Below are 25,457 nucleotides of genomic sequence, written 5' to 3'. Positions count from 1 at the left end.
TAACAAAAAAAATATGTAAGAAGAAAGTGGGGCTACAACGACAAAGCCCTCCATGACAAAAATGGAGGCAGGTCCCTCTGGACAGTCACATTTTCAGACATCCGGGCAGCTTGTTTCAACACTGGCCACGGGGCTTCCTTACCTCAAACAAGAGGGCACAATGAGTCTGGAGTCTGATGCGCTCCCCGTTTGCCAAGGTCAGCAGCTTGTTATCGTCCATCACCGAATTCATATTCTCAACCCACAGAGCATCCACGTCGCCGTCAAACAAAATGTACCTGTGCACAAAAGTCAGCGTAAACACCTCTTGCACGATGACGCATCCCCAGAACACTCCCAGTCTGCTGGATCAAGGGTTGTTAGTAGGAAACGTGAAAGAAAACGGGGGAGAAGGAAACGGAAGCCAGCAAAGCCCCGGGAATGCAACGTTTGAGCCTTAACAAATTACCTCCTCTCTTTTTTGTCCGTGGGTTTGTTGATTTCTCTGAAAATGTTGGATAAAACGCCATCTGTCCAGTCTCGCGTAGTGGGGTCTAGGATACCGTACAGTTCAATGACACTCATGGCTTTGGGGTTCAGAGTGTAAAGCTTGGTCAGTAACCCTAGTCTAATTGAACATCAGAGATGCGGTTAGGAAGATTAAGAGCGGTAGAAAGCACTGCAAAATAATTAATCAAGGTTGTTTGTCCAGTACAGCCAAATCCCACCCACAGCATTTGTTCAACTCATTTGTATCCAGCCTTTCCCGCCAATGGGGCCCCAGAGTGGCTTGCATCATTCTCCCTCCCTCCGTTTTACCCTCACAACAACTCTGTGACGATAGAAAAGAGCAAGAGTCCAGGAGCACCTTAAAGACTAACAAAATTTGTGGCAGGGGATGAGTTTTTGTGAGTGTGACTTTTCACTTCTTCTGCCATAAATTTGTGAGTGTCACTGCTCACTTCTTCTGCCACAAATGTTGTTAGTCTTTAAGGTGCTCCTGGACTCTTACTCTTTTCTACTGCTAGTAAAGGTAAAGGTTTCCCTTGCTCGGAAGCCAGTCGAGTCCGACTCTAGGGTTGCGGTGCTCATCTCCATTTCCAAGCCGCAGAGGCAGCGCTGTCCGAAACCGTTTCCGTGGTCATGTGGCCGGCATGACTAAACACCAAGGCGCACGGAACGCTGTTACCTTCCCACCGAAGTGGTACCTATTTATCTACTTGCAATTTCTTGCTTTCGAACTGCTAGGTTGGCAGGAGCTGGAACTAGAGACGGGAGCTCACTCCGTCATGCGGCAACCCGGGTCTCGAACTGCTGAACTACCGACCTTCCACAGCCTGCAGTTCAGCGTCTTAACCACTTGAGCCACCGCAGCTCCTGCTACAGACAGACTAACACGGCTACCCATCTTGATCTACAACCCCATGAGGTCGGTGAGGCTGAGAGTGGGTGACTGGCCCAAGGTTACTCAGCAACCTTCCATGCGAGAGCAGGAATTGGAACTTGGATATCCCCTATCCTAGTTAGACACTCTAACCTCTACACCACGCTGGCTCTCACGCTGGTTCAGTTAAGAAGGATGATCGCCGAAGTGGACCAGTGTCTTCGCATTCTCCTGTTGTTTTGGAGAGACTCTGGCATAGCAGAGAACAGTACTGTACGCCAAGCACAACCTACCTTCATGATATGTACTCACTTTGTCTGAGCAAGGCACAGGGTATTGATGACCACGGACTTGCCTCCTCCCGTGGGCCCTACCACCATCGTGGTGTGACGCGTTAACATCGTTTCATACATCTGGACGACTTTATCCACCTGCCATCAAAATATACAGGCGGTCACAGACATCTGTTTGCTAAACTTGCTGGTGGCAAACCTTCCCACCAGGAATTAAGAAAGCTTTCTTTCGTGGGATGTAAGACCAGAGGTGCCCCATTGATTTTCTACATAACCACCAGACACAAAGTTTATACCTCAAAATCCGTGCTTCCATCACCTGTAAAATACTTCATTGTGATGAGCTAGTTACAAGTGAATTACACATTCTTTTCAGCATGTGCCTGGACGTCAAAGAGGCCATGTGCCTGGACGTCAGCTTGGATGAGGTCTCACTTCCATAACCACCACTGCATTACTTTTTCTGCACATCCTTTAAAAGACCACACACCTCAGCCCTGTTTCTTCTGAGGAAGAAGGATTGAGGGTATGACTGAGTGGAGCATAAAGACTGACGTCTCACTGCTCAAGGAGGGTTTGAAAGTCTCACAGGATTGGAAGTCAGCTGTGTTTATGGGAAGCAAAAGGTTCCGTCATGTCTCAGGAAGGGTCTGTAACACCTCTGTAGTGCCTTTCCTACGAAAAAGCCTAGCTCTTAAATGGCATTGCAGTAATTGCTGGGGTCAAAGCACAGCTGTGTGTGGCTGCACTAGAAGCCAGATGGGGGAAGAATGTTTTCCAACCCAGAATCCCCAAGGCCAGTGGCTGGAGTTGAGAAGTGTAGTGGGTAGAACATACTGCTCTGCTGGACAGACTTCTACTATATATAGCAGGCCAGGCCAATCTAGAGGCTTCATGTTGGTCAGTCGCACAGTCGAGTCCAACTCTTCGTGACCCCATGGACCACATCACGTCAGGCCCTCCTGTCTTCCGTCGTGCTCCGGAGTTTTCTTAATTTCATGTTCGTCGCCTCGATAACACTGTCTAACCATCTCATCCTTAGCCGTCCCCTTCTTCTTTGACCTTCAGTCTTTCCCAGCATCAGGGTCTTCTCCAGTGAGTAGTCCCTTCTCATTTGGAGGGGCAAAGTATTTGAGCTTCAGCTTCAGTATCTGGCCTTCCAGGGAACAGTCGGGGTTGATTTCTTTTAGGATTGACCAATTTGATCTTCTTGCAGTCCAAGGGACTCTCAAGAGTCTTCTCCAGCACCATAATTCAAAACCATCTATTCTTCGGCACTCAGCCTTCCTTACAGTCCAACTCTCGCAGCCATACACTACTACTGGGAATACCATTGCTTTGACCATATGGACTTTTGTTGGCAGGGTGATGTCTCTACTTTTTATTATGCTGTCTAGGTTTGCCATCACTTTCCTCCCAAGGAGTAAAAGGGTAAAGGTTCCCTTGCTTGAAAGCCAGTCGAATCCGACTCTAGGGTTGCGGTGCTCATCTCCGTTTCAGACATTTCCGCGGTCATGTGGCCGGCATGACGAAACACCAAGGCGCACGGAACGCTGTTACCTTCCCACTGAAGTGGTACCTATTTATCTACTTGCAATTTCTTGCTTTCGAACTGCTAGGTTGGCAGGAGCTGGAAATAGAGACGGGAGTTCACTCCCATCATGTGGCGCACTCGGGTCTCGAACTGCTGAACTACCGACCTTCCACAGCCTGCAGTTCAGCGTCTTAACCACTTGAGCCACCGCAGCTCCTTCCAAGGGGTAGGCATCTCTTAATTTCATACTGTCTGCCAACAGCATGGAATACAGTTGCACACTTCAGTGCCCTCCTGTGCCTGAAAAGGGCTCTGGGTCTTGAGCACGAACCATCCCAAAGTAACCTGCTGGTTGTCAAGCTCCCCACCCCTTTATTAATTATTAAGTGCACACAAAAAGGAGCAATCCAAAAGTAAAACTATTATAACGTTATCAACCAGTAAATACTCCCAGAAAACCTACGGTAAACCTACATTCTTGTATAATTTTCATACACCCACATAACAACTCATATGGACACATGTTTGCAATAACCTTACAATTTTAACTAGATTCGGTAATCATTTCTACACGGAAGGACTTCATTGTGTCTCAGAAACCCAATAAACTGGCTCTCAGATTTCATTGTAATCACAGGGTGAAAGAGCCAACTGGGAACCAACAATGAAATAATTGTTTACTGTTTTCCCCATGATATAGACATCCCCGAGTTTGTCAGGCTCTGAGGCTTCTAGTTCAAGCTCAACAGCCCTCGGCAGCCACGTAGCTCGCAATACCACACATGGTGCATCTGAGGGCACAAATGAGGAAGTCCAAGGTATAGAAAAGTTGCATGCAAACAGGTTGGTGAGACTGAGACGACGCAGATATGTGAGCCAAACTCCATGTGGCGGGAAACACAAAAACAAACCCAGGTCAAACTCCATCCCTAAGGCAATCAGAAAGGGCTTGTCATCCAATGTGATGCTCACTGAACATGGAGGCTTCCTGTCTGTGGGCTGCATGGAAGGCGCACCCGAATCACAGCCTGACTCTGTGTGTGTGGGACCCTTCCCCCTTTTCTAGGTACCTGGATTGGCAGGACGACGTAGCCTCCTTCAGCCAGCACGCCCTCAACAGCATCGTTAAATTTGGGATAACGGACTCGAGGGCAATCCAGTCCGGGAAACAGGTCAGAGATCAGGCCAAGGAAAAGAGGGACATCTTCGAAAACAAACTTAGGGAGATTCATGTCTCGCAGGGCTCTCATCAGGACCACGTCCTAGTTTTTCAAACAAAGAAATAAGAGTTAAAATAATTTTTTTTTTCATGAACTGCATGTACTTTCTGAAGAAATACTCTACTGGTTCAAGCCTCACATTGCCCGTCAGTTATATTTTACAGTTGTATTATCAAATTTTCAATAACAACGGATGCAGAGAAAAGGATAGAAAACATTTCTTATTCCTCTCTGTTTTGCAATACAGAGATTAAAAGCATTGCTTCTGTACCTGTCCACCTTGGAGAAAGGAAGAGAAACAAGCTCTTTCTCCCTTCCCTTTTGCAATGCAGAAATTAAAAGCATTGCTTCTTTTCCTGACCAGCTCAGAGGGTGGAGAGAAACAAGCTCTTTCTCCCCTCCCTTTTGCAATGCAGAGATGAAAACACTGCTTCTGTCCCCACCCAGCTTGAAGGAGAGGGAACAGAAACAAAGACCGATTTCACACGAGAGCTGCGCCGCGGTCGCGCCTCCCTTTGCCCCGCTTCTATTGGTCAATTTCCCTTTCGAAGCCATGCGGCTGCGTTTTGACCTGCGGCTTCGCCCGATTTTCCCCGTGGTTTCGTGATCCTCAAAAAACAGGATCACAAAACCACGGAGGAAATTGGGCGAAGCCGTGAGTCAAAATGCTGCCGTGCGGCTTCGAGTGGGAAATTGACCAATAGAAGCGGGGCAAAAAGAGGCGTGACCACGGTGCAGCTCTGGTGTGAAATCGATCAAACTCTTTCTCTCTTTCCTTTTGCAACTTCACTATGTAGCTATTTGGGGGGTTTGGATCAGAACCTAGCTCCCATCTGACCCCCCCCCCCAATCGGGTGTTAATCAGCTTCTGAACAACAGGCAGTTGCAAACTTATTTGGCAGTGGTTCAGCTTGCTCAATGCAATCCAAATACATCCCTGATTGGCTCACAGGCTGGTTGTGTCAAGCAAGGTAAGTCTGCTGAACAGATTCACTGAGAAATTTGTGGCATCCCTACTTATTCCTCTGTGTTAAAAAAAAATGAAAATAAAAAGTTAAGGAACCACTGCCTTCTCTAGTGCTGTTTCCTTGATCAAATTAGCAGTTTGATACAGCTGGGAGATGCTGATCATGGATCTTCCACATTACGTTTACTTTGGACGTAAGACAACTTCATCTCATGTCTCACACCTTTATCACAACGCAGTGTTACCACAGGCACTTGGCTGTGGGCTAAACACCAGTGAGCCCATTCTGTAATAAGAGTCTGGAGACCGTGTGGCTTGCTGTCCACTGTGGGACCCGGGCTGATTTTGGGTCACGTCAGTGGGAATGGGCCCCACCCGGCTTCACCACTTCCTGGTTTCCCAGGGTGATGGATTAGAATAGGCTTACTTCGTCGAGATCTGCTGATCCTCTCTTCAGCTCTCCGGCCATCACCAATACCGATTTCAAAGCCCGAAGCCCAAAATCATAGTGGTGCTGTTTAGAAAGCTGCTCTCTTGCCAACTTATATAGCACTGTCATCTTTTTGGCCAGGGTCTGGTGCACAAAACAAAGGACAGAAAGAGACATTTTTCTAAAAGACATAGTCACTTTTAAGAAGGGTATATCTGCCCATCTGTCTCCGATTTTGATATATTTATTTCCTTCACTATGTTTTCCCCTGGAATTAAACCCAAACAAATGGTGACCATATAAATTAAGCTTGTTATTCCAGTGTGGTCCTTGCATCTGTTAAACGCCTTTTATTATGCTTATGCTAATTGCTCATCCTCTACCTATATGTATGGACTAGTAACTTCCATTCCAGGTGACACTGGACTCAACTTTGTTCTACAGTAATATAAGTTGTGGCTTAGAGGTTAAGACACTGAGCTGCAGACCGGAAGGTCTGTAGTTTGGCAGTTCGAGACCCAAGTGCCACGTGACGGAGTGAGCTCCCATCTCTGGCCCCAGCTCCTGCCAACCTAGCAGTTCGAAAGCAAGAAATTGCAAGTAGATAAATAGGTACCGCTTCGGTGGGAAGGTAACAGCGTTCCATGTGCCTCGGCGTTTAGTCATGCCGGCCACATGACCACGGAAAAAGTCTTTGGCTTGGAAATAAGAGATGAGCACCACCCCATAGAGTCAGATTTGACTGGCTTTCGAGCAAGGGAAACCTTTACCTTAATATTAAGTTAGTGGTTCTTAAATGCAATGTGTGCTGATACCCACATGTGTATGATCAGTATAATGCCTCACAATGACTTGCAAGTATAAATCCACACTGTATGCACAGCTGGTGAGTATACAGAGTAAGCTCAACATTTTGGAAAGCTCTTGGACCATCTCAGTACTTCCAATGAAGTTTATACTACTTAGGGCACAGTACTTTCCAATGTAATCAGCTTCCAAACTCCACATGCCAGTAATCAGGTAAAGAACAATCAAGGGATGTGTGAACAAGCCCTTTGTGATGCCTACCTTTGCCATAAGAAACCCCTCAGAAAACAGCATGATTTCACAGATTTGCTGGAGATCGGGCACAATCACAACCACGGGTCTGAACAGGGCCTTTACGGATTCAGGGAGCTCGGTACGGCCAGCGTAGCCGGGATTCATCGTGATAAAAATGCCCATTCGGGAATCCAGAGAAATTTCTTGCCCTTCAAACTGAAATACAGACCCGAGTCAATGTCATGCCGAGGCATGTCACGAAGCACAGGCCCACTGCAGGACCCCCGGGGACACAAGAAGCTGCCTTATCCGGAATCAGACCAGTGGTCCATCCATGTAGGTATCGTCTACTCAGACTGGCAGTGGCTCTCCAGGGGCTCCAGCAGAGGTCTTTCTCATCACCTGCAGGGCCGGCCCGTTATTGTTAAATTTTAGACTGTCGCCTAGGACAACGGCTCGACGAGGGCGCCATTCTGGCCGGCCTCATCCCCTCCTCACCCTGCACAGGAAGCCATCCCCAGCAAGAAACTCCCCTCTTTGCAGCCCCCCAGACAGAAAGAGATGGAGGTGGGGGGGCACAGGCGCGGGGAACAGCCCGGGATGATGGGAAAGTGCCGCTCGCCCTCTGCCGCCCCCGCGGTCTCTTTGGAGCTCCTTTTGCAGCCTGGCACAGGCTCCCTCCCCCTCCCCTTGAGCGATCCCCCCCCACATGCATTTGCAGCTCACCCCCTTGGCCCGTCCGCTGTGGCTCTGGCGCCCGCCCCCATCCCACCCCGCATGGGGGGCGCCAGAATGTATCCTCACCGAGTGGGCGAAAAAACCTGGGGCCGTCACTGATCACCTGTATAGTCCTTTTAACTGGGGGTGCTGGGGATTGAACCTGGCACCTATTGCACGCCAAGGAGATGCTCTACTGCTGAGCCACAGCCCTCTTCATGCGCATGTATACACGTAACCCAAATCTAACTCCTCATATACGAAGACAGCTTTCTGCTTGTGTACCTGGAACGTTTTCAGTTGGTTCATCAGAGCATTCCGAATGGTCTGGATCTGCGAGGAAATGACTGACAGCACGGAGGCATCGATCCGATTAAATTCATCAAAGCAGCCCCAAGCGCCACACTGGGCGAGGCCGGAAAAAATCTTGCCCACGGCCTAAAAGGTGAAGGAGAATTCAAAGCATTAAACTGGGGTCATTTCTGAATGGTGATGCCATACTGTTCTTGGGCTACTTTTAGGGGAGTGGTCAAGCGTCACAGGATGATCAAGGTCCCACTGTGTCTGTTGCATCTCGTGAATGACAGGCTAGCTAGCAGGGGGCTTTCTGCTGTTGGAAGAGAAGGACCGGACGCTGTCTCTTAGCCTCAGCCTCTAGAGGGAGGTTACAAGAGAGTCAGATCGATAGACAGGCAAACTGACTTTCTTTCCTGTTTACCCTTCTGCCTCTGTCCCTTTGAAGTATAGACCGATACTCACAGGGAATTGCTTCCTTCCTTCCATTCACACTTCTTTCCCACACACACAAAGAAGGAGCACGTTTGCTTTCCATCTTTGGCACCATGGATGCAGTCTCCATCTGCATCCATCCAGGTAGTTAGAATAGATTCTATCCCTATCTCCTATCTCCTCTCATCTATCCGATCTAGAATGAAGTTGACTAAATAAAACACTTTTTCTTAGTTTGAAACTGACAAGTGGCTCTGTACAACTCTGTAACTTTGATAGCACATATAGAACAAAGAAGCTCTATTGCATTTAGCCAATAGTGCACTCTGCTCAGTTGATACAGGTTCCTGGCTTAAAGGGTGCAGCAGTGTTGATATTCCTACCTTGAAATCCATGCCTTCTCCACAGTTGGTGACTACACAAAGCAAGCCCAGGGCTTTGGCGAGATCTTTGGTGGTCTCCGTCTTCCCTGTTCCTGCTGGGCCTGCTGGGGCTCCGCCCAAGTACATGGACAATGCCTTTGGAGGAAAACAATCCAGAAAGATTGAAGGTCAAAGAAGAAGGGGACGGCAAAGGATGAGATGGTTAGACAGTGTTATCGATGCAACGGGCAGGAAATTGAGCAAACTACAGAGGATGACGGAAGACAGGAGGGCCTGGCCTGATGTGGTCCACGGGGTCGCGAAGAATCGGACTCGACTGTGCGACTGAACAACAACAATCCAGAAATGAGGCTAGGAAAGGAAGATCTGCTCTGCCTCTCCATCAACCAAGGCTGGGGAATGACAAACGTTAAACAGATCTGAGGAAGGATTTGGCTTGGGAAAGTTTTGTCTAATAAGAACATAAAAAGAGCCCTGCTGGATCAGATCAATAGTCCATCTAGTCCGGCATGCTGTCCCACACAGTGGCCAACCGGTTCCTCTGGAGAGCCAACAACAGCGCATAGAGTTCTAGTCCTCCCTGATGTTGCCTCCTGGCTCTGGGATTCAGAGGATTAGTGCCTCTGAATGTGAAGGTTCCCCTTTGTCACTACGGCTAGTAGCCACTGATAGACCTATCCTCTATGAATCTATCTAACCCTCTTTTAAAGCTGTTTATTCCTGTGACCACCACTATATCCTTTGGCAGCAAATCCCACATTTTAATCCCTCTCTGTGTAAAGTAGTATTTCTTTTTGTCCATCCTGAACCTACTGCCCATCAACTTCATTGGAAGCCCTTCAGCCCTAGTATTCAGAAGAGGGAGAAAAATTCTCATGACGTTTCTTTTCTCCCTCCATTGCCTCTGGTCAAACAGGTTTGGCAGGCTTTTGAAGCCACACAAAAAACTGCCAAGAGGTGAAGGTGGGCACAGCAACACGCCAGGAGTCATCATCCCTTTTTCAGACTGCCTTGGGGGTCTATGGAAAGGCTATCATCTATCTTCAGCCTTACCAATTCCTGGTTTAGGCTTGGGATTTTCGGTATGGGTTCTGCTTGGAGGGCAGAAACACAATGGTGTGGCTCCCCTGGTTGCTACCAAATGTGCGTTATTTGAAGAAGAAGAAGAAGAAGAAGAAGAGATTGGATTTATACCCCGCCCTTCACTTGGAGTCTCAGAGTGGCTTACAAACTCCTTTCCCTTCCCCTCCCCACAACAGACACCCTGTGAGGTGGGTGGGGCTGAGAGAGCTCTGACAGAAACTGCTCTTTTTCAAGGACGGCTGTGCCAGAGCTTGTGACTGACCCAAGGTCACATCAGCAGCTGCAAGTGGAGGGGTGGGGAATCAAACCCGGTTCTCCCAGATCAGAGTCCGCACACTTAACCACGACACCAAACTGGCTCTTGCTTGTATTGCTAGCTTAGGAGCAGGAATTCTGCACCAGGGGCATCTATCTCTTTATTGGGCAATTTCTGTCTCACCCTCCAGCTCCAAAGAGTACCCAGGGCCATTTAGAAGAAATGAATACAAACAACCAATTAACGTTTAGTACTTAGAAGAAGGTTAGAGTCCAGTGGCACCTTTAAGACCAACAAAGTTTTATTCAACATGTGAGCTTTCATGTGCACGCGCACTTCAAAGTGTACCTGCACACGAAAGCTCACACCTTGAATAAGGCGCTTCAGACCAAGACAGCTGCCCACCTTGAATTAATACTTAAATACTGCAAAGAGCAAATGAAGTGCAGTATGTTGATGCAACAAACTACCCCAAAAAAATTGATTCCAGACTGTGAGAGGCAGTGAGATATAAACAAAAACATAATGTAAAATCAGAGGGTTTTTTTTAAAGTATCAAGACAGCACAAAAGACATTGCATACAAGAGCCAGTTTGGTGTAGTGGTTAAGTGTGCGGACTCTAATCTGGGAGAACCGGGTTTGATTCCCCACTCCTCCACTTCCACCTGCTGGTGTGACCTTGGGTCAGTCACAAGCTCTGGCACAGCTGTCCTTGAAAAAGAGCAGTTTCTGTCAAGAGCTCTCTCAGCCCCACTCACCTCACAGGGTGTCTGTTGTGGGGAGGGGAAGGGAAAGGAGTTTGTAAGCCGCTCTGAGACTTCAAGTGAAGGGCGGGGTATAAATCCAATCTCTTCTCTTCTTCTTCTCTTCTACAATCCCCCTGCTACGGCACGGGGAGATCCTGTGTTTGGTGCTAAGGTGCTCAGTGAAAAAAGCAGGCATTCCAAGCTTTCACCCCGTTTGTTCAGGGACACGTCATTAACAGAAAAAGCTCACAGTTTACCTGCGTGAGTGTGAGATAGATACGATCCGTGAGCGGTGTGATGACTAGCCGCCCATTCAAGCCCATGTACTCATAGCCGTAGGAAAAGGTCCCAGTGCACTGGCGCACGTTGAGTTCATCAGGCTCTCGGTCCCAATAAAAACGCAGTTGGCTTTCCCATTCGAACTCACGGGCATCCATGATGCTAAAAAAAGAGAGAGAAAGGAGACTGCAGTGGACCTTATCAGCTTCAAAGCTTAGTCTGTCAAAGACAGGTCCCGTATGAGAAATCTTCTAAGGAAATAAGGGCTAGTCCCTATATTAAGGCTGCGGTCACACGGAACAGAAGCCACACAAGTGAGACGGAAAACAGGCGGAGTTTCCGGGTGCGATCTCACCAGCACATCTGGGAAGCGTAGCACTCCCGTGGCTCAACCGAGGCTTCCAGCCGAAACAGCGTGGCAAAACACTAGTACCTTGGAGGTACTAGTTTCCGGAAACTGCGGAGCAAGGGCGGGCGTCTGATCGCGTTTCCGGTGGCATCCGGCGCCCGCCCATGCCCCCTTGCAAATAAGGTGGGGGTTTTTTGTCCACATCTCTGTGGATGCGCACATGCACCCAACGGAGCATGCGCATTCGTCGTGTACACACACACACAAAAAGTTTGCCGCGGCGCGTGCTTCTTCGTTGCGCGCCGGCTTGTCCTGTGATCAACACCTCTCCCTTGCCATGGAACCTCCACGGTACCTCCACAGGACCTCCACGGGAGGTCTGATCGAGTAACTGCGCAGTAGTTTGCCCCAGGGCAAACAGCCACGCTTCTCCCCCGCAGTTTCCTGCCCGTGTGACCAGGGCCTAAGTGTAGCAACTCTTGAGAAGAAAAGTCTTTAGGAACTAGGAAGTGACATTACACCAGAAGGAAACTCTTATACAATGTAAGCTAACTTGCTTCTGAGGAAGTTAAGAGATGAAACCAAGCACAAGCAGGCTGCTTTGTCAAGCTTTACATTCCTTTGCCTGTTAACAGCACATGTTGAAAGTCTACTAGTACTTTTTGGCTGTTGGCAACAATTGGTATTCTGTGGTATTACTGTATGTTAGTATATTAGTAATTGTATAACATTAGGATATTGTATGGTTAGGTTGTATACCTTGTTAATATTTTGTATACTTAGATACTATTATCAAGTATAAAAGTGATTGTACTAGCATACATATTTAATGTTTAAGAGTGTATTATTGGACTGATTTTGGTCCCAGTTTTGTTGTTTTTGGTATCTTGATACTGGGAGGGTTGTTATTTGGGTTTGGCTTATGCCAACAGAGCATGCCACCAATGGTGGTGAGAGAAGCAGCACAAGCAGAGAGCACAGAGGAAAAGGCAAAGAGGAGAGAAAGTAGGAGGATCAGTACTGATTGGACCTTATCCGGGATGCCAGGAACCTGTGCTTCCCACCAGATTCTACAGCAGCATCATTAATTCTCTACTATACAACACAACTGACTCTTATTTCTAGAGATTACGATTACCTGTCTCTCACAAACGTGTCAACTATATCCCTGGCATGGACATCGATGATGAGAACCGTGTTGTATTTCTTCCGGTCATTCCTGTTTAGCGGCTTGGTGATTCGAGTCACCAGTGCGTCGATTTGCTGGTGCATTCTCTTGGCGTAATTCTTCAGCGCCTGTTTCTCTCCCCTCTTCACTTTCTGAAAAACATCTTCCACTTCCCAGGTCCACCACACTTGATTGGCAGCCAGCACCATCATGCCTTGGTACATCAGCATCCAGTCAACTCTACGGACAAACAGTGTCTCACTGATGGAGAGCTAAAAGTAGTGGGGCACCTCATGTCTGAAGATTTCAATCTGAGCTACATTTGCAGTACTCAGTTGTCTGGAGTTATATGGACGTAGGACTGCCTAGTCGATCCAGCATGAGTGGAAACAGAAAACGGCAACTAGAATGATAAAAGGGTTGGAGCACTTTCCCTATGAAGAAAGGTTAAAACACTTGGGGCTCTTTAGCTTGGAGAAACGACGGCTGAGGGGTGACAGGATCGAGATTTACAAGATTATGCATGGGATAGAGTAGGTAGAAAAAGAGGTACTTTTCGCCCTTTCTCACAATACAAGAACTCGTGGGCACTCAATGAAATTGCTGAGCAGTCGTGTTAGAATGGATAAAAGGAAGTACTTCTTCACCCAAAGGGTGATTAACACTTGGAATTCACTGCCACAAGAGGTGGTGGCGGCTACAAGCATGGACACCTTCAAGAGGGAATTGGATAATCATACGGAGCAGAGGTCCGTCAGTGACTATTAGCCACAAGGTATCGATAGGAACTCTCAGTCTGGGGCAAGTGATGCTCTGTATTCTTGGTGCTGGGGGGGGGGCAACAGTGGGAGGAGCTTCTAGTGTCCTGCTGGACCTCCTGATGGCCCCTGGTATTTTTAGCCACTGTGTGACAGAGTGTTGGACTGGATGGGCCATTGGCCTGATCCACCATTGGCTTCTCTTATGTTCTTATGACGGCGGATGGAGGAGAGTTGTCTGCTTTCCCAAGACATGGGTGCTTCTGGAGTTAGACTTGGGATGAAACACCAATTCAGCTGCAGGATTACCCAGGTTCTTTTGTCAAGTTACTAACAGTGAACTTTGGGTATAACAAGGTGGGGGAGATAGATTCAGGGTGGTGGGGGCAACCACAAAATGGCTGCCACAGGAGGCAGGCCCGGACATAAAATGTCAGGAAGCAAGACTGTGTATAACTTGAATAGATTCTGGTGAGTAGCAGTGTTGGTCTGAAGCAGCAGAGCAAAGTCCAAGGGGGGAAATGAACAAAGACTCAAGGGGGGGGGGAATGGTTTGTCTAACACAGCTGTTGCACGAGTCAGTATTAAAAAGCTTAAAAAGCTTGCAAAATACTGATCGTTGGGTCTATATTAATTAATGCATAAGGTACGTGCATAGCAGGGAGAGGGCGATCCCTTGCACTGAACAAATGAGCCACAGAAAGGAACTGAAATCAAACAGAATGGACCAGTGGATACTTACCGTGTGGGGTCCTTCTCCTCTGAGATAAGGAGGACCTCTTGATGGGGCGGCTCCGTTCCATCAAGATGTCCTCCTCTCAGAGGGAGAAGGATGCCTCTTCAGGGGCATCTGCAGAAGGTAACTGTATGACCCTAATGTAGTTATATAGCACTAAACTAAAGGGGGGGGGGACGGTGGAGTTGAACCAGTATTTATGATATGAGAATGGCCCTGACCTGGATGGCCCCCGCTAGCCCAGTCTCTCTGCTCGCAGAAGCTAAGCAGGTTCGGCCCTGGTTGCTACTTGGACAGGAGAGCCACCAAGGAAGTCCAGGGTTGCTACGCAGAGGCAGGCCATGGCAGAACCACCTCTGAACATCCTTTGCCTTGGAAACCCTATGGGGCTGGCAGAGTCGGTCGTGACCTGATGACACTCTCCTCTACCATCGCCATATGTATCTCAGGGCTCTTTTTGTAGCAGGAACTCCTTTGCATATCAGGCGACACACCCCTAATGTAGCCAATCCTCCAAGAACTTACAGAGCTCTTCTTACAGGGGCTAGTGTAAGCTCTTGGAGGATTGGCTACATTGGGGGTGTGTCGCCTAACATGCAAAGGAGTTCCTGCTAGTGTTATAGCCCTGACCTGGATGGCCCAGGCTAGCCCAATCTCATCAGCTCTTGGAAGCCAAGCACCATCAGTCTTGGTTAGTACTCGGATGGGAGACCACCACGGACGTCCAGGGTCGCTATGCAGAAGCAGGCAAGGGGAAACAACCTCTGAACACCTCTTGCTTTGGTGACCCTCGGGGGTTGCTATAAGTGGGCTGCGACTTGAAGGCACTTTCCTCCACCACCGGACAACGGCCCAGACTAAATGTCCCAAGCTGGCCCTGCCTGGAAACGCGGACAGGTGGTGAACTATCAGAGACTCAAGAGCTGGCGTGAAAACCTCTGCTAAAGCGACAATTCAGTTCCACCCGCTGCCTGCCTGGATGTGCTGCGTTCGACTACCTCACCTGCTTCGGTCCTCACAGTACCGAAAGATGGCTTCTTTAGTGATCAGTCTGTTGGTCCTCCTCATTTCGGCAAGCACGGCAGTCATCCAGTTCTCCACTCGGCCCTCGGCTGCTATAGCCTTGCGGAACTCCATCACTTCGCCCTCGGCGGAAATCATGGCGGAAGCTATCTTCGTGCCGTTGTCATCCTCGTGAAACCGCAGGGAAGCAATGTTGTCATACATCTAAGATACGGCAGGAAAGGAGAATGCTTAAACATGGCCTTAGTCACCTAAGACTCTTGCATCACTGGCTGTGAAATTCAAGAACGGCAGAGCTTACAAAGCGACTTCTTTCTGTGCAGCAGGCAGTGCAAGGTCTGGCCACTGGCCTCCCACCAGAAATGGGAAGACTCTGCTAAATTGAGCACAGCCCTGTCTACAGAGTGACTGGATAATCCTTCTCCACCAGCAGATAATATGGAATTCTCTAGTTTGCAAACAGGATGGACATAAGCCAAAGATATAAGCATTCAGAATAATGTTGATAGGAATACTGTCCTCATGTATGTCATCATTTCTTACACATGACTTTGGTCTACTCCGATACCTGGGCAAAATATATAGTTAATTAAAGTTCACTTAAATGCCCATACATCTGACTGTTTTGCTTAAAGCAGGACATACAAACTGTGGTAGCTGTTAGACTGAATTAGACTATTGGTCTACTAAGGTCCTTCTTGTTTACTCTGATGGGCAGTGGCCTTCCATGGTCTCCGGTGGAGTTTTCACTTTAGCTACCACTGGATCCTCTTAAATGGAGACACCAGGGATTGAACCTGGGACCTTCTGCATGCAAAACTGCTGCTGAGCTACAGTCCCTCGGAAGATCTGAGGATGCTGTGTGATTTGCTTGCTCCCTTGGATACTAGGAGGCAACAGCTGTGCTGTGTCTCAAGGAAGGCCCCACAGCCCAGTTGCAGAGACTGCCCACTGGCCTAGAAAGGCAGAATGTGGAAGGGGTTAAATTTGTTTACAGAAGGATCCATGGTCCACCTTTATCATGTGTTCCTGTACGCAGAGTGGGTCGCTGCTGCCAAGAATGCTGAGCAGTTCATCGTCTGATATAAAGAAGAATCTGGGGAAAGCGTTTCTCTTGGAGTCCAGATAGTCATTCAAGCTTTTCTGGCACTTCTCCAGGCCGTCACTTATATTCTGTAGGTCTGAAAGACGATTTGGAGCTTCGCAGGACTTCTTTATCAGTGGCTCTTTGACCGTTTCCCCCATTATCTGCAGGTAAAAGGAAACGAAGTTGAGGAAGTTCTGTTCATGAACTATCCTGTTAACAGCAGGGTGGTGCGTTCTAAACCATGTGTGCGTTAAGATCTGCCAATATGGCCCTGCTGAGGTACCACCTTTCGTGGATGCCAGACTGGTATCTACGAGGAGCAGGGCTTTTTCGATGGTTGCCCCAAAATAATGGATTGCCTTCCTTCTAGACTGCCCCACTACTTGATGCTTTTCAAAAGCAGAAAGGGGGTCATTTCGTACAAAAAGAGGTGCAGGAGCTAATTTGCATAACTCATTTGCATATGCCACACCCCCTGACAAAGGGCAGGCATGCAAGCATGCCTGGGTTCCCTGCGTGTTCTTCTCCAGGTGCCCCACGAATGCAGGGCACCTGGAGAAGATCTGGCAGGGAACCCAGGCATGTTTAAAATGTCTTTCTTTCCCTTCCCCAAATGGGGAAGGGAATGAAAGGCATTTAAATACCCACCCCAGTTCCCTCAGAAAAGCGGACAGGCTCAGGGAAGAAAAGGGGCATGTCTGCCCGCCTCCCCTTCCCCTCCCCAGCCAACTCGCCATGACGGGCTGGCTGGAGACAGAAAGGGCGGACAGGCAGGCAGACATGCCTGGGTTCCCTACCTGATCTTCCCAGGTGTCCCGCAGCTGCGGGGCACCTAGAGAAGATCGGGCAGGGAACCCAGGCGTGTTTAGAATGTCTTTCTTTCCCTTCCCCAAATGGGGAAGGGAAAGAAAGGCATTTAAATCTGCCCAGGTGGTGGGGGTGGGCTCTGCAGGCCTTCCCTGGCCCATCCGCCTTGGCAAGCGGGCCAGGAAAGGCAGCGGGGGGGGGGCACCCCTGGGCTCCTTGCTGCCGGAGCTCTGTTCCAGTGCGTTCCGGCAGGAAATGACCCCTGTCTGATACCAAGCTTTTGAGAACAAAGATGTTTGACTTGCTTTGTACGGTTTTATTGAAGTTTCTTGTTTTATTGATCAGACCACATTTTTAATGATGTAAGCTGTTTTTGTAGACAGAAATACTGACAGGTGTACCCAAATGTAAATAAAGAGGTGTGAGCAATCATCACTCCGTACTTCTTCAAAGGTAAAGGTAAAGGGTAAAGGTTTCCCTTGCTCGAAAGCCAGTCGAGTCCGACTCTAGGGTTGCGGTGCTCATCTCCGTTTCCAAGCCGAAGAGCCAGCGCTGTCCGAAGACGTCTCCATGGTCGTGTGGTTGGCATGACTAAACCCCGAGGCGCACGGAACGCTGTTACCTTCCCACCGAAGTGGTACCTATTTATCTACTTGCAATTTCTTGCTTTCGAACTGCTAGGTTGGCAGGAGCTGGGGCCAGAGATGGGAGCTCACTCCGTCATGCGGCACACTCGGGTCTCGAACTGCTGAACTACCGACCTTCCACAGCCTGCAGTTCAGCGTCTTAACCACTTGAGCCACCGCAGCTCCTTCTTCAAAGCCCCTACTAAAACCCAAGCTGGCGACTTGCCCTTTTAAATATCCTGTCGATGTTGTCAAATTTTTTAGCTTCCTCGGGCAGTTGAGATCTTATGTCTCCTCCAATAAAGATGCTCTCCAGGTACATCCATTTCCGCTGAACTATCATCCAGATCTAAGGAAGAGAAACAGAGTGAAAATGAGGAACAGGTAAATTAAACCGAGCAGGCAACAAAACCACCAGTTAAGCAGACCCGGCCGCTTCTCTACCTCGATCACTTCACCAATCAAAGAGAGGGTTTTTTCCCAGTTGTGGACGGTTGCCAGGAATGGTCCTACAAATCTGCTCCCAGAAATGCTTTGGAGGTTGACAGCATTGTCGTCCAAGATCTGAACTATGTCATCGACGGATCCCAGAATGAAGCCCCGATCTTGGGTGCCTTTGAAGTACCTATGAACTGTAAACTTCATACTCTCCCAGGTTTCCACTATTTCCTTCACACCCTATGAGAGAATTTAAAAAGGCAAAAATAAGGTTCAGCATCCCTAATGGCTATTCCAATTCACTATTCTGATTCTCGCGGTCAGTGTGTTAAGGGTGATGGTTTCAGAGGGCGGCTGTGATGGTCGGCCGTAGAACAGTTAGGTTCGAAAGCTTATACCATGGAACTCTTGTTGGTCCCTAAAGTGCTACTGGACTCAGATCCAGATGTGAAGGGCGATAGCTGGGCCTGGCCGCTAGCAGAGAGAGAATTTACCTTCTCAATGCTGAGCTCTTTGACAGCAGAGCTGACAATCTCATTGATAACATCGGAATGCTTGTGCAGCTCCATAGCAAACATATTCTCAAGAGTGAACGTTTCTGTTGTCATTTCAAAATGGGTCCCGGTTCGGTCCATCAGTTCCTTCCAGTGCCTGAAATGAATTGACAGGTCAACAATAAGAGATGGAGGAGGAGAAAAAGAAGAAGAGATTGGATTTATAACCCGCCCTTCACTTGGAGTCTCAGAGCTCCTTTCCCTTCCCCTTCCCACAACAGACACCCTGTGAAGTAGGAGGGACTGAGAGAGCTCTGAGAGGACTGCCCTTTCGAGGACAGCTCTGATAGAACTGTGGCTTGCCCAACGTCATCCAGCAGCTGCAAGTGGAGGAGCGGGGAATCAAACCCGGTTCTCCCAGATTAGAGTCACTACACCAAACTGGCTTTAAGGCATAACTGCATTGCTTTAAGGCATAACTGCATGCTACCTTGGCAACTGCATGGTCCTAAACCAAGTTTGCCATACAAGGACAGGAGCAAAGGAAACATTTGTAGAAGAGAATTGGTGGGAAGGAGTACTGCAGGGAGAGGGTGCTTAAACCCTCCTCCATGCCATTTTCCTGACCTGACATGGACTGGGGAAGGTGATGTTTGCCCCCATTCGGGGGCCCCATGTATACTGATGTGATACACTCAAGAAAGGCATAAGCCAATCTTTCGCCTATGGCATTTGAGTGATATTAGCCATTAAGTGTAAGCCGCCATGGAGGTTTCTTGCATGAAGAACATTTCTATTCCCGTGTGAATCATAAAATGCATTGGCTATTCTTGAGAAGACAAGAAGATGACACTAAACTGGGAGGAGTAGCAAATACAGTGGAAGACAGAGTCAGGATACAGGATGATCCTGACAGGCTGAAAAACTGGGCTAAAACAAATAAAGTGAATTTCAACAGGGATAAATGTAAAGTTCTGCATTTAAGTAGGAAAAATCAAATGCATAATTATAAGATGGGGGAGACTTGTCTTGGAAGTTGTGTGTGCAAAAAGGATCTAGGGGTCTTAGTAGACCATACATTGAACATGAGTCAGCATTGTGATACGGTTGTATCAACAGAAGTATAGTGTCCAGATCACGCGAAGTGATGTACCACTTCACTCTGCTCTGGTTAGACCTCACCTAGAGTACTGTGTTCAGTTTTGGCCACCACAATTTAAGAAGGATACAGACAAGCTGAAACATGTCCAGAGGAGAGCAACAAAGATGGTGAGGGTTCTGGAGACCAAGTCCTATGAGGAAAGGTTGAAGGAGCTGGGTATGTTTAGCCTGGAGGGGACATGACTAAGAGGTGCTATGATAACTATCTTCAAGTACTTGAAGGGCTGTCATATAGAGGATGGTACAGAGTTGTTTTCTGTTGCCCCAGAAGGTCGGACCAGAACCAACGGGTTGAAATTAAATCAGAAGACTTTGCAGCTAAACATTAGGAAGAACTTCCTGAGAAAGTGGTTTATCAGTGGAACAGGCTTCCTCGGGAGGTGGTGGAGGTTTTCAAACAGAGACTAGATGGCCATCTGACAGCAATCTTGATTCTGTGAACTTAGGCAGATCATGAGAGGGAGGGCAGGAAGGGTTGCATTAGTGCAGGGGTGGCCAAACTAGCTTCATGCAAATGAAGACTAAATGTCAGATGCTCGAGAGCCGCAAGGTGACTTTGGAGGAAGAGGCAGGTTTAGGGGAGTGGCCTGAAAGTGACATCACAGGAAGGGGTACAGAATGTGATGTCATTGGAAGAGGTGGAGCTTAGGAAGTGATGTCACCTGATATTTGACCCGGAAGTGACATCATAGGACATGACATCACAAACATCCTTGCAAGGCATCACCCCCAAAGTCTCCTAGCTCCACCCCGAAGTTCCCAGGTGGTAAAAAAAGAAAAACAAAAGTGGTAAAAACAGATATTGCTGGGATATATTGCAATACTTTGTGAAAGGGCAGAGGTACCTCAGCCAGCATGGACAAGCCATCTTCGATGGCACTCTGCCTGCTATCCCCGCAGCCCCCTTCATGCTACTGGTGGCAAGAGGCCCATGAAGAGCCTCTCGCTGTGCTCTGTTTAAAGGCCCCCATGGAGGGGGGGAAGGCAACCGTGTACCCTGGTTGGGGCCCTCCCTCCCCCCTCCCCCTGGCAGACGGCATCCCCCGCACACACACCCATGGCACTGGCAGCAAGAGGCCCATGAAGAGCCTTTCACCGCATTCCTGTGTAACGCCCATGGAGGAGGGTAAGGCAACCATGCAGCCTGGCTGGAGCCCTCCCGATCTCCCTCCCCAGCAGAGGGCATCCCACACCCCACACCCCATATTGCTGGTGGGCTGAGAGGCAGGGCACACAGAAACCAGCTTCCCCGGCAGCACCGGCAGCTCTCTTAGCTCATCCCTCCCCCGCCGTTGAGCCCCCAGCGACTGGGGCTGCTGCTGCTCCTCCTCCTCTCTTTTCTGCGCTCTCTTCCAGCAGTAGGAGGCAACGGAGGGGAGGGAAGTGGCTTTCAAAGGGGGGGAATGTGGGGTGGTGGTGGCAAGCTTCAAGAGCCGCAGGAGAGGGCTCCAAGAGCCGCATGTGGCTCCCGAGCCACAATTTGGCCACCCCTGCATTAGTGCTTAGTTCTTGATGCCCTTTCTGACACGCCCAGGGAAATGTTGATCACCACTTTGGGGTCAGGGAGCAATTTTTCTCCAGGTCAGTTTGGCTGGGGATCCTGGAGGGTTTTTTGTCATCTTCTGGGCATGGAACCGGGGTGACTGAGGTGACCCCTTCCTGCATTGTGCAAGTGGTTGGACTAGATGACCCGGGAGGTCCCTTCCCAACTCTATGATTCTAGGGGAAAAACTAGAAGGTGCCATGCATTTGGACAGTTTTGCCCACTTCTTCAGAAATACCACAGAATAGAAAATAGGATACACAATCTTATGTAGGTTCACATTAATAATTTTTTTTTTTAGCTTTACTCCAAAACCATGTATGAGAAACCCAGACTCAAACCTGTCTCTTAATGCCTCGTTTTTCAAATCCAGCAGCAAAGGTATGGAGTCTTTAAATGCTTTCATACTCGTTTCCAGGTGATAAGCGACGGGACTGCTGCGGACATATTTGGGTAGTTTCCGCAGGGACTTCAGAAGCCCGTCAATCCCCTCCTGCAGAACCTGTACATTGAGGTTCACCCACAGAGTCTGGGACCATTCCTCTTTACCAGCCTGAAATGAGGAAACAGACCGTGAGAAGCATCTCTTTCAAATGTGCAAACATACTGGAAAGCAAGGTAAAATGACTTGGTGGGGGGGGGGGGGACCCAGCAGGTATCAACCACTCCAGACCATGTGAATATTACATAAAAACACCAAAACATCCCCTTTATTCACCTGATGATGACCACTTCCTTATAAGTTCTAACAAGAAGAAGAAGAAATCCAACAAGCAGGAACAAACAAATAAATTGCACCCCACGCATCTTGTCTGGTGGTGCAAATGCAACTGATTAATACTGCACTAGTTGCCAAGTTTGATGGATGGGAAAGGGGTGGAGACTTCCAATCCTTTTCCCAGCCTCACTTTCCTCCTCCACTTCCCAGCTTATCCACTCCATATATGCCAATCAATGGAAGGACACAACAGGGGGAGAATGGGAACAAGCCTGCATTTCAAGAGGGGAAAGGAAGGAAGGAAGGAAGGAAGGAAGGAAGGAAGGAAGGAAGGAAGGAAGGAAGCGGAATCCACTTGATCTAAGCGGAGGAGAAATGCGGATGCGAAGTGAGGGGAATTCCTGAGGGAGGGGTGTGTGTGTGTGTGTGTTTGGGAGGGGGAAAAGATTTAAGACTTTGACTTTCCCAGCCCAATAGATGAGGCCCTATTATTGCTGAAGGAGCCCAGCAATTGCATAATGGTGTTCCACTATGAGTGTTCCACTATCTGGCACGTAGTCAAGACAGAAGCCCTGAAAGTATCTAATCACAAAGGACTTACTCTGAGCAGCTTATAAATATCATAAATCTGCCTCAGGCCTTTCATCGCCTTCTGGATTTTCATGAGATCAGGATACATGGTGATGGGAAGGTCAAACAGCTTTTCGGCATTCGCCAGCTCCTGGCGGTTCTTCTCGTGTTTCTCCAGTTCTTTCTCAAAAACGACCATCAGCTCGACTCCTGCAGACGGCAGCCAAGAATGCTCAGTGGGCAAGGGCAATCAAAGCCGGTTCCCTCTTAAGAGAAACCTTTAATGGAACTGCAATTGGCTCAGAAAAATGACCAGACCAGAGACTAGCAGGAGACAAAAAGGCAAACTAGAAGGACGAGTGCCACTGCAGTATATACAGCTGATCCCAATTGCGGCTGAATCCTCAAAGGAGAGGGTTTGAAAAGTCACACGGTTTCTAACCTAGGGTTGCCAGCCTCCAGGTATTACAGCTAATCTCCAGACGATATCGATTGCCTATTTCTTTATTGTTTATTTAAACATTTATTCCACTACTCCTGGAGAAAATGGCTGCTTTAAAAGGTGGGCTGTATGGCACTATACCCTACCAAGGTCCCTGTATTGTGCTCAGTTTTGGCCACCACAATTTAAGGAGGACATAGACAAGCTGGAATGCATCCAGAGGAGGGCAGCAAAGATGGTGAGGGGTCTGGAGACCAAGTCTTATGAGGAGAGGTGGAGGGAGCTGGGTATGTTAAGCCTGGAGAGGAAATGACTGAGAGGTGATATGATCACCATCTTCAAGTACTTGAAGGGCTGTCATCTAGAGGATGGTATTTTCTGTTGCCCCAGAAGGTCAGACCAGAACCAACGGGCTGAAATTAAACGGAAGAGTTTTTGGCTAAATGTTAGGAAGAACTTCCTGACCGTTAGAGGTGGTTCCTCAGTGGAACAGGTTTCCTTGGGAGGTGGTGGGCTCTCCTGCTTTGGAGGTGTTCAAACAGAGGCTAGATAGCCATCTGACAGCAGTGCTGATTCTGTGAACTTAGGCAGATCATGAGAAGGAGGGCAGGGAGGGTTGCATCAGTGCTTAGTTCTTGTGGCCCTTTCTTACATGCCCAGGGAAATGCTCATCGCCACGTTGGGGTCGGGGGGGCAACTTTTCTCCAGGCCAGTTTGGCCAGGGATCCTGGAGGTTTTTTTGCCATCTTCTGGGCATAGAACAGGGGTCACTGTGGGTGTGGAGGGGGAGGTATTTGCAAATTCCCTGCATTGTGCAGGGGGTTGGACTAGATGACCCTGGAGGTCCCTTCCAACTCTATGATTCTATGATTCTAAACCCCACCCCCCCAGGCTCCACCCTCAAGTCTCCAGATATCTCCAAACCCGGAGCTGGAAACCCTATCCTAACCCCATCTGGGAAACGCTTTCAATCGTTTCTTCAAAGTGGGCAATGAAATGAGCACCAAGCATACACCTTCTTACCTTTGTCGAGATTCTCGCCGACAGAACCCGGCCCTTCAGTGATAAACCTGTGGTAGAAATCTGCAATCTCCTTACTGTAGTTTCCAATCTGATCCCTTGTAATCTAAAGGCAACAGGATCCAAATTAGCTTGGCTTTTCCTTCTCCACTGCGTGTAAGTAAAAAATCCCATAAGGAGTTGCCGTTGAGTCGGTTGCGACTAGACAGCACTTATGATTGAAGGAAAAACGCTGATACCTCAGTGAATGTCTTTTTGATACTTCCGAGGCTGTGATCAACGGTCAACGCTTCATTGAAAAGGTTTTCCCACTTTTGCTTGATATTATTCACCAGCTCCCATTCTTCTTCTGTTGTCTACAGTTGAATCATGAGAACTATTCATAATATGGTGTGCATACATCATGATCTAAGAACCTTCCAACTTTTTAAAAAAAATGAAAAAGTTGTCATGGGAGTCTGTGATTTAGAGGAGAGGAGGAGGACGAGGAGGAGGAGGATGAGACTGGAGTCTCAGAGAGGCTTACAATCTCCTTCCCCTCCCCACAACAGACCCCCTGTGAGGTAGGTGGGGCTGAGAGAGCTCTCACAAGAGCTGCCCTTGAGAGAACTGCTCCTGACAGAACTTGTGACTGACCCAAGGTCACACCAGCAGCTGCATGTGGAGGAGTGGGGAATCAAGCCCGGCTGTCCCAGATTAGAGTTCGCGCTCTTAACCACTACACCAAACTGGCTCAGAGGACTGGAGGAAATGCAGAGAAGTTTCTCTTATAGGTGGAAAATTAACCGGGGGGGGACGGGGGGACACACAGAAAAATAAGCAAAGTGAGGGGTTAAGGAGCCTCTTCCTCTTCTCCTTTCAACCCATTCCTCTGCTCACACCTGCACCCTCTCAGAGCTGCTTTTCATTTTTTAAAAATGGGAGACACACGTCTACGGTATAACATCTTCTCACTCCACTGCTGGCCCAACAGTATCCAGGGGCTGAGGCTGGTTGTGCCATTAGGCCAAGCTGAAAAAGGATTCACTCAGTCTGCCTCTCACAAGACCTGGCTGCCAGCCCAGCCAGAAGACATTTCATCAACACTGACCCCCAAAGGGCCAAGTTTTGAGCCACGTCTAACCCAGATCAAGTCCTAAGAAGATACCCCACCCTAGTTTCTATCTAACAGCGTACTAGCTCTGTGACTGGCTTTCAAACAGCACAAAACCCGATATGCTACCAGAAGCAATACTGAAATATTTTACATTGTTTTATTGACCGCATTTTCCAAGGTGCTAGACTTATTGCTTTCACTCTCTTTCTTGTTAGACATCTTAAGAGAGACGGCATGATGAGGTGGTTAAGAGCGGCGGAGTAACTGTCATCTTAGAAACTACACTTTTAACACTCATCCCTCTTTTTCTCCTATATGTAATATTCATATCTGTTCTTCTTGTTTATTAGCCTATTCTGTATTGTTCTTTGAGTTATAT

General features: G+C 48.4%; 1 protein-coding gene across 1 annotated transcript in view; it reads right to left on the bottom strand.

The window, feature by feature from the left end:
• Window positions 1–25,457, bottom strand: part of DNAH10 (dynein, axonemal, heavy chain 10) — a 126,273-nt gene that overhangs the window by 67,112 nt on the left and 33,704 nt on the right. The window contains exons 22-40 of the mRNA XM_015419293.1: window positions 24,222–24,338; window positions 23,986–24,088; window positions 22,552–22,730; window positions 21,574–21,785; window positions 18,529–18,685; window positions 18,041–18,274; window positions 17,823–17,945; window positions 16,091–16,324; window positions 15,057–15,280; window positions 12,530–12,799; window positions 11,021–11,204; window positions 8,678–8,812; window positions 7,851–8,003; window positions 6,876–7,064; window positions 5,805–5,951; window positions 4,261–4,452; window positions 1,676–1,794; window positions 449–607; window positions 143–278 (exon numbers count right to left, since the gene is read on the bottom strand). Of these exons, the coding sequence (XP_015274779.1) occupies window positions 143–278; window positions 449–607; window positions 1,676–1,794; window positions 4,261–4,452; window positions 5,805–5,951; window positions 6,876–7,064; window positions 7,851–8,003; window positions 8,678–8,812; window positions 11,021–11,204; window positions 12,530–12,799; window positions 15,057–15,280; window positions 16,091–16,324; window positions 17,823–17,945; window positions 18,041–18,274; window positions 18,529–18,685; window positions 21,574–21,785; window positions 22,552–22,730; window positions 23,986–24,088; window positions 24,222–24,338 (3,267 nt within the window). The remainder of the gene's footprint in view (window positions 1–142; window positions 279–448; window positions 608–1,675; window positions 1,795–4,260; window positions 4,453–5,804; window positions 5,952–6,875; window positions 7,065–7,850; window positions 8,004–8,677; window positions 8,813–11,020; window positions 11,205–12,529; window positions 12,800–15,056; window positions 15,281–16,090; window positions 16,325–17,822; window positions 17,946–18,040; window positions 18,275–18,528; window positions 18,686–21,573; window positions 21,786–22,551; window positions 22,731–23,985; window positions 24,089–24,221; window positions 24,339–25,457) is intronic.

This window comes from Gekko japonicus, unplaced genomic scaffold, assembly GCF_001447785.1.
Source record: "Gekko japonicus isolate JY-2015 unplaced genomic scaffold, Gekko_japonicus_V1.1 scaffold181, whole genome shotgun sequence".
In the NCBI taxonomy this organism is placed as follows: domain Eukaryota; kingdom Metazoa; phylum Chordata; class Lepidosauria; order Squamata; family Gekkonidae; genus Gekko; species Gekko japonicus.
Note: the sequence above shows the minus strand (reverse complement) of the source record. Positions and strands in the feature narration are given on the sequence as shown.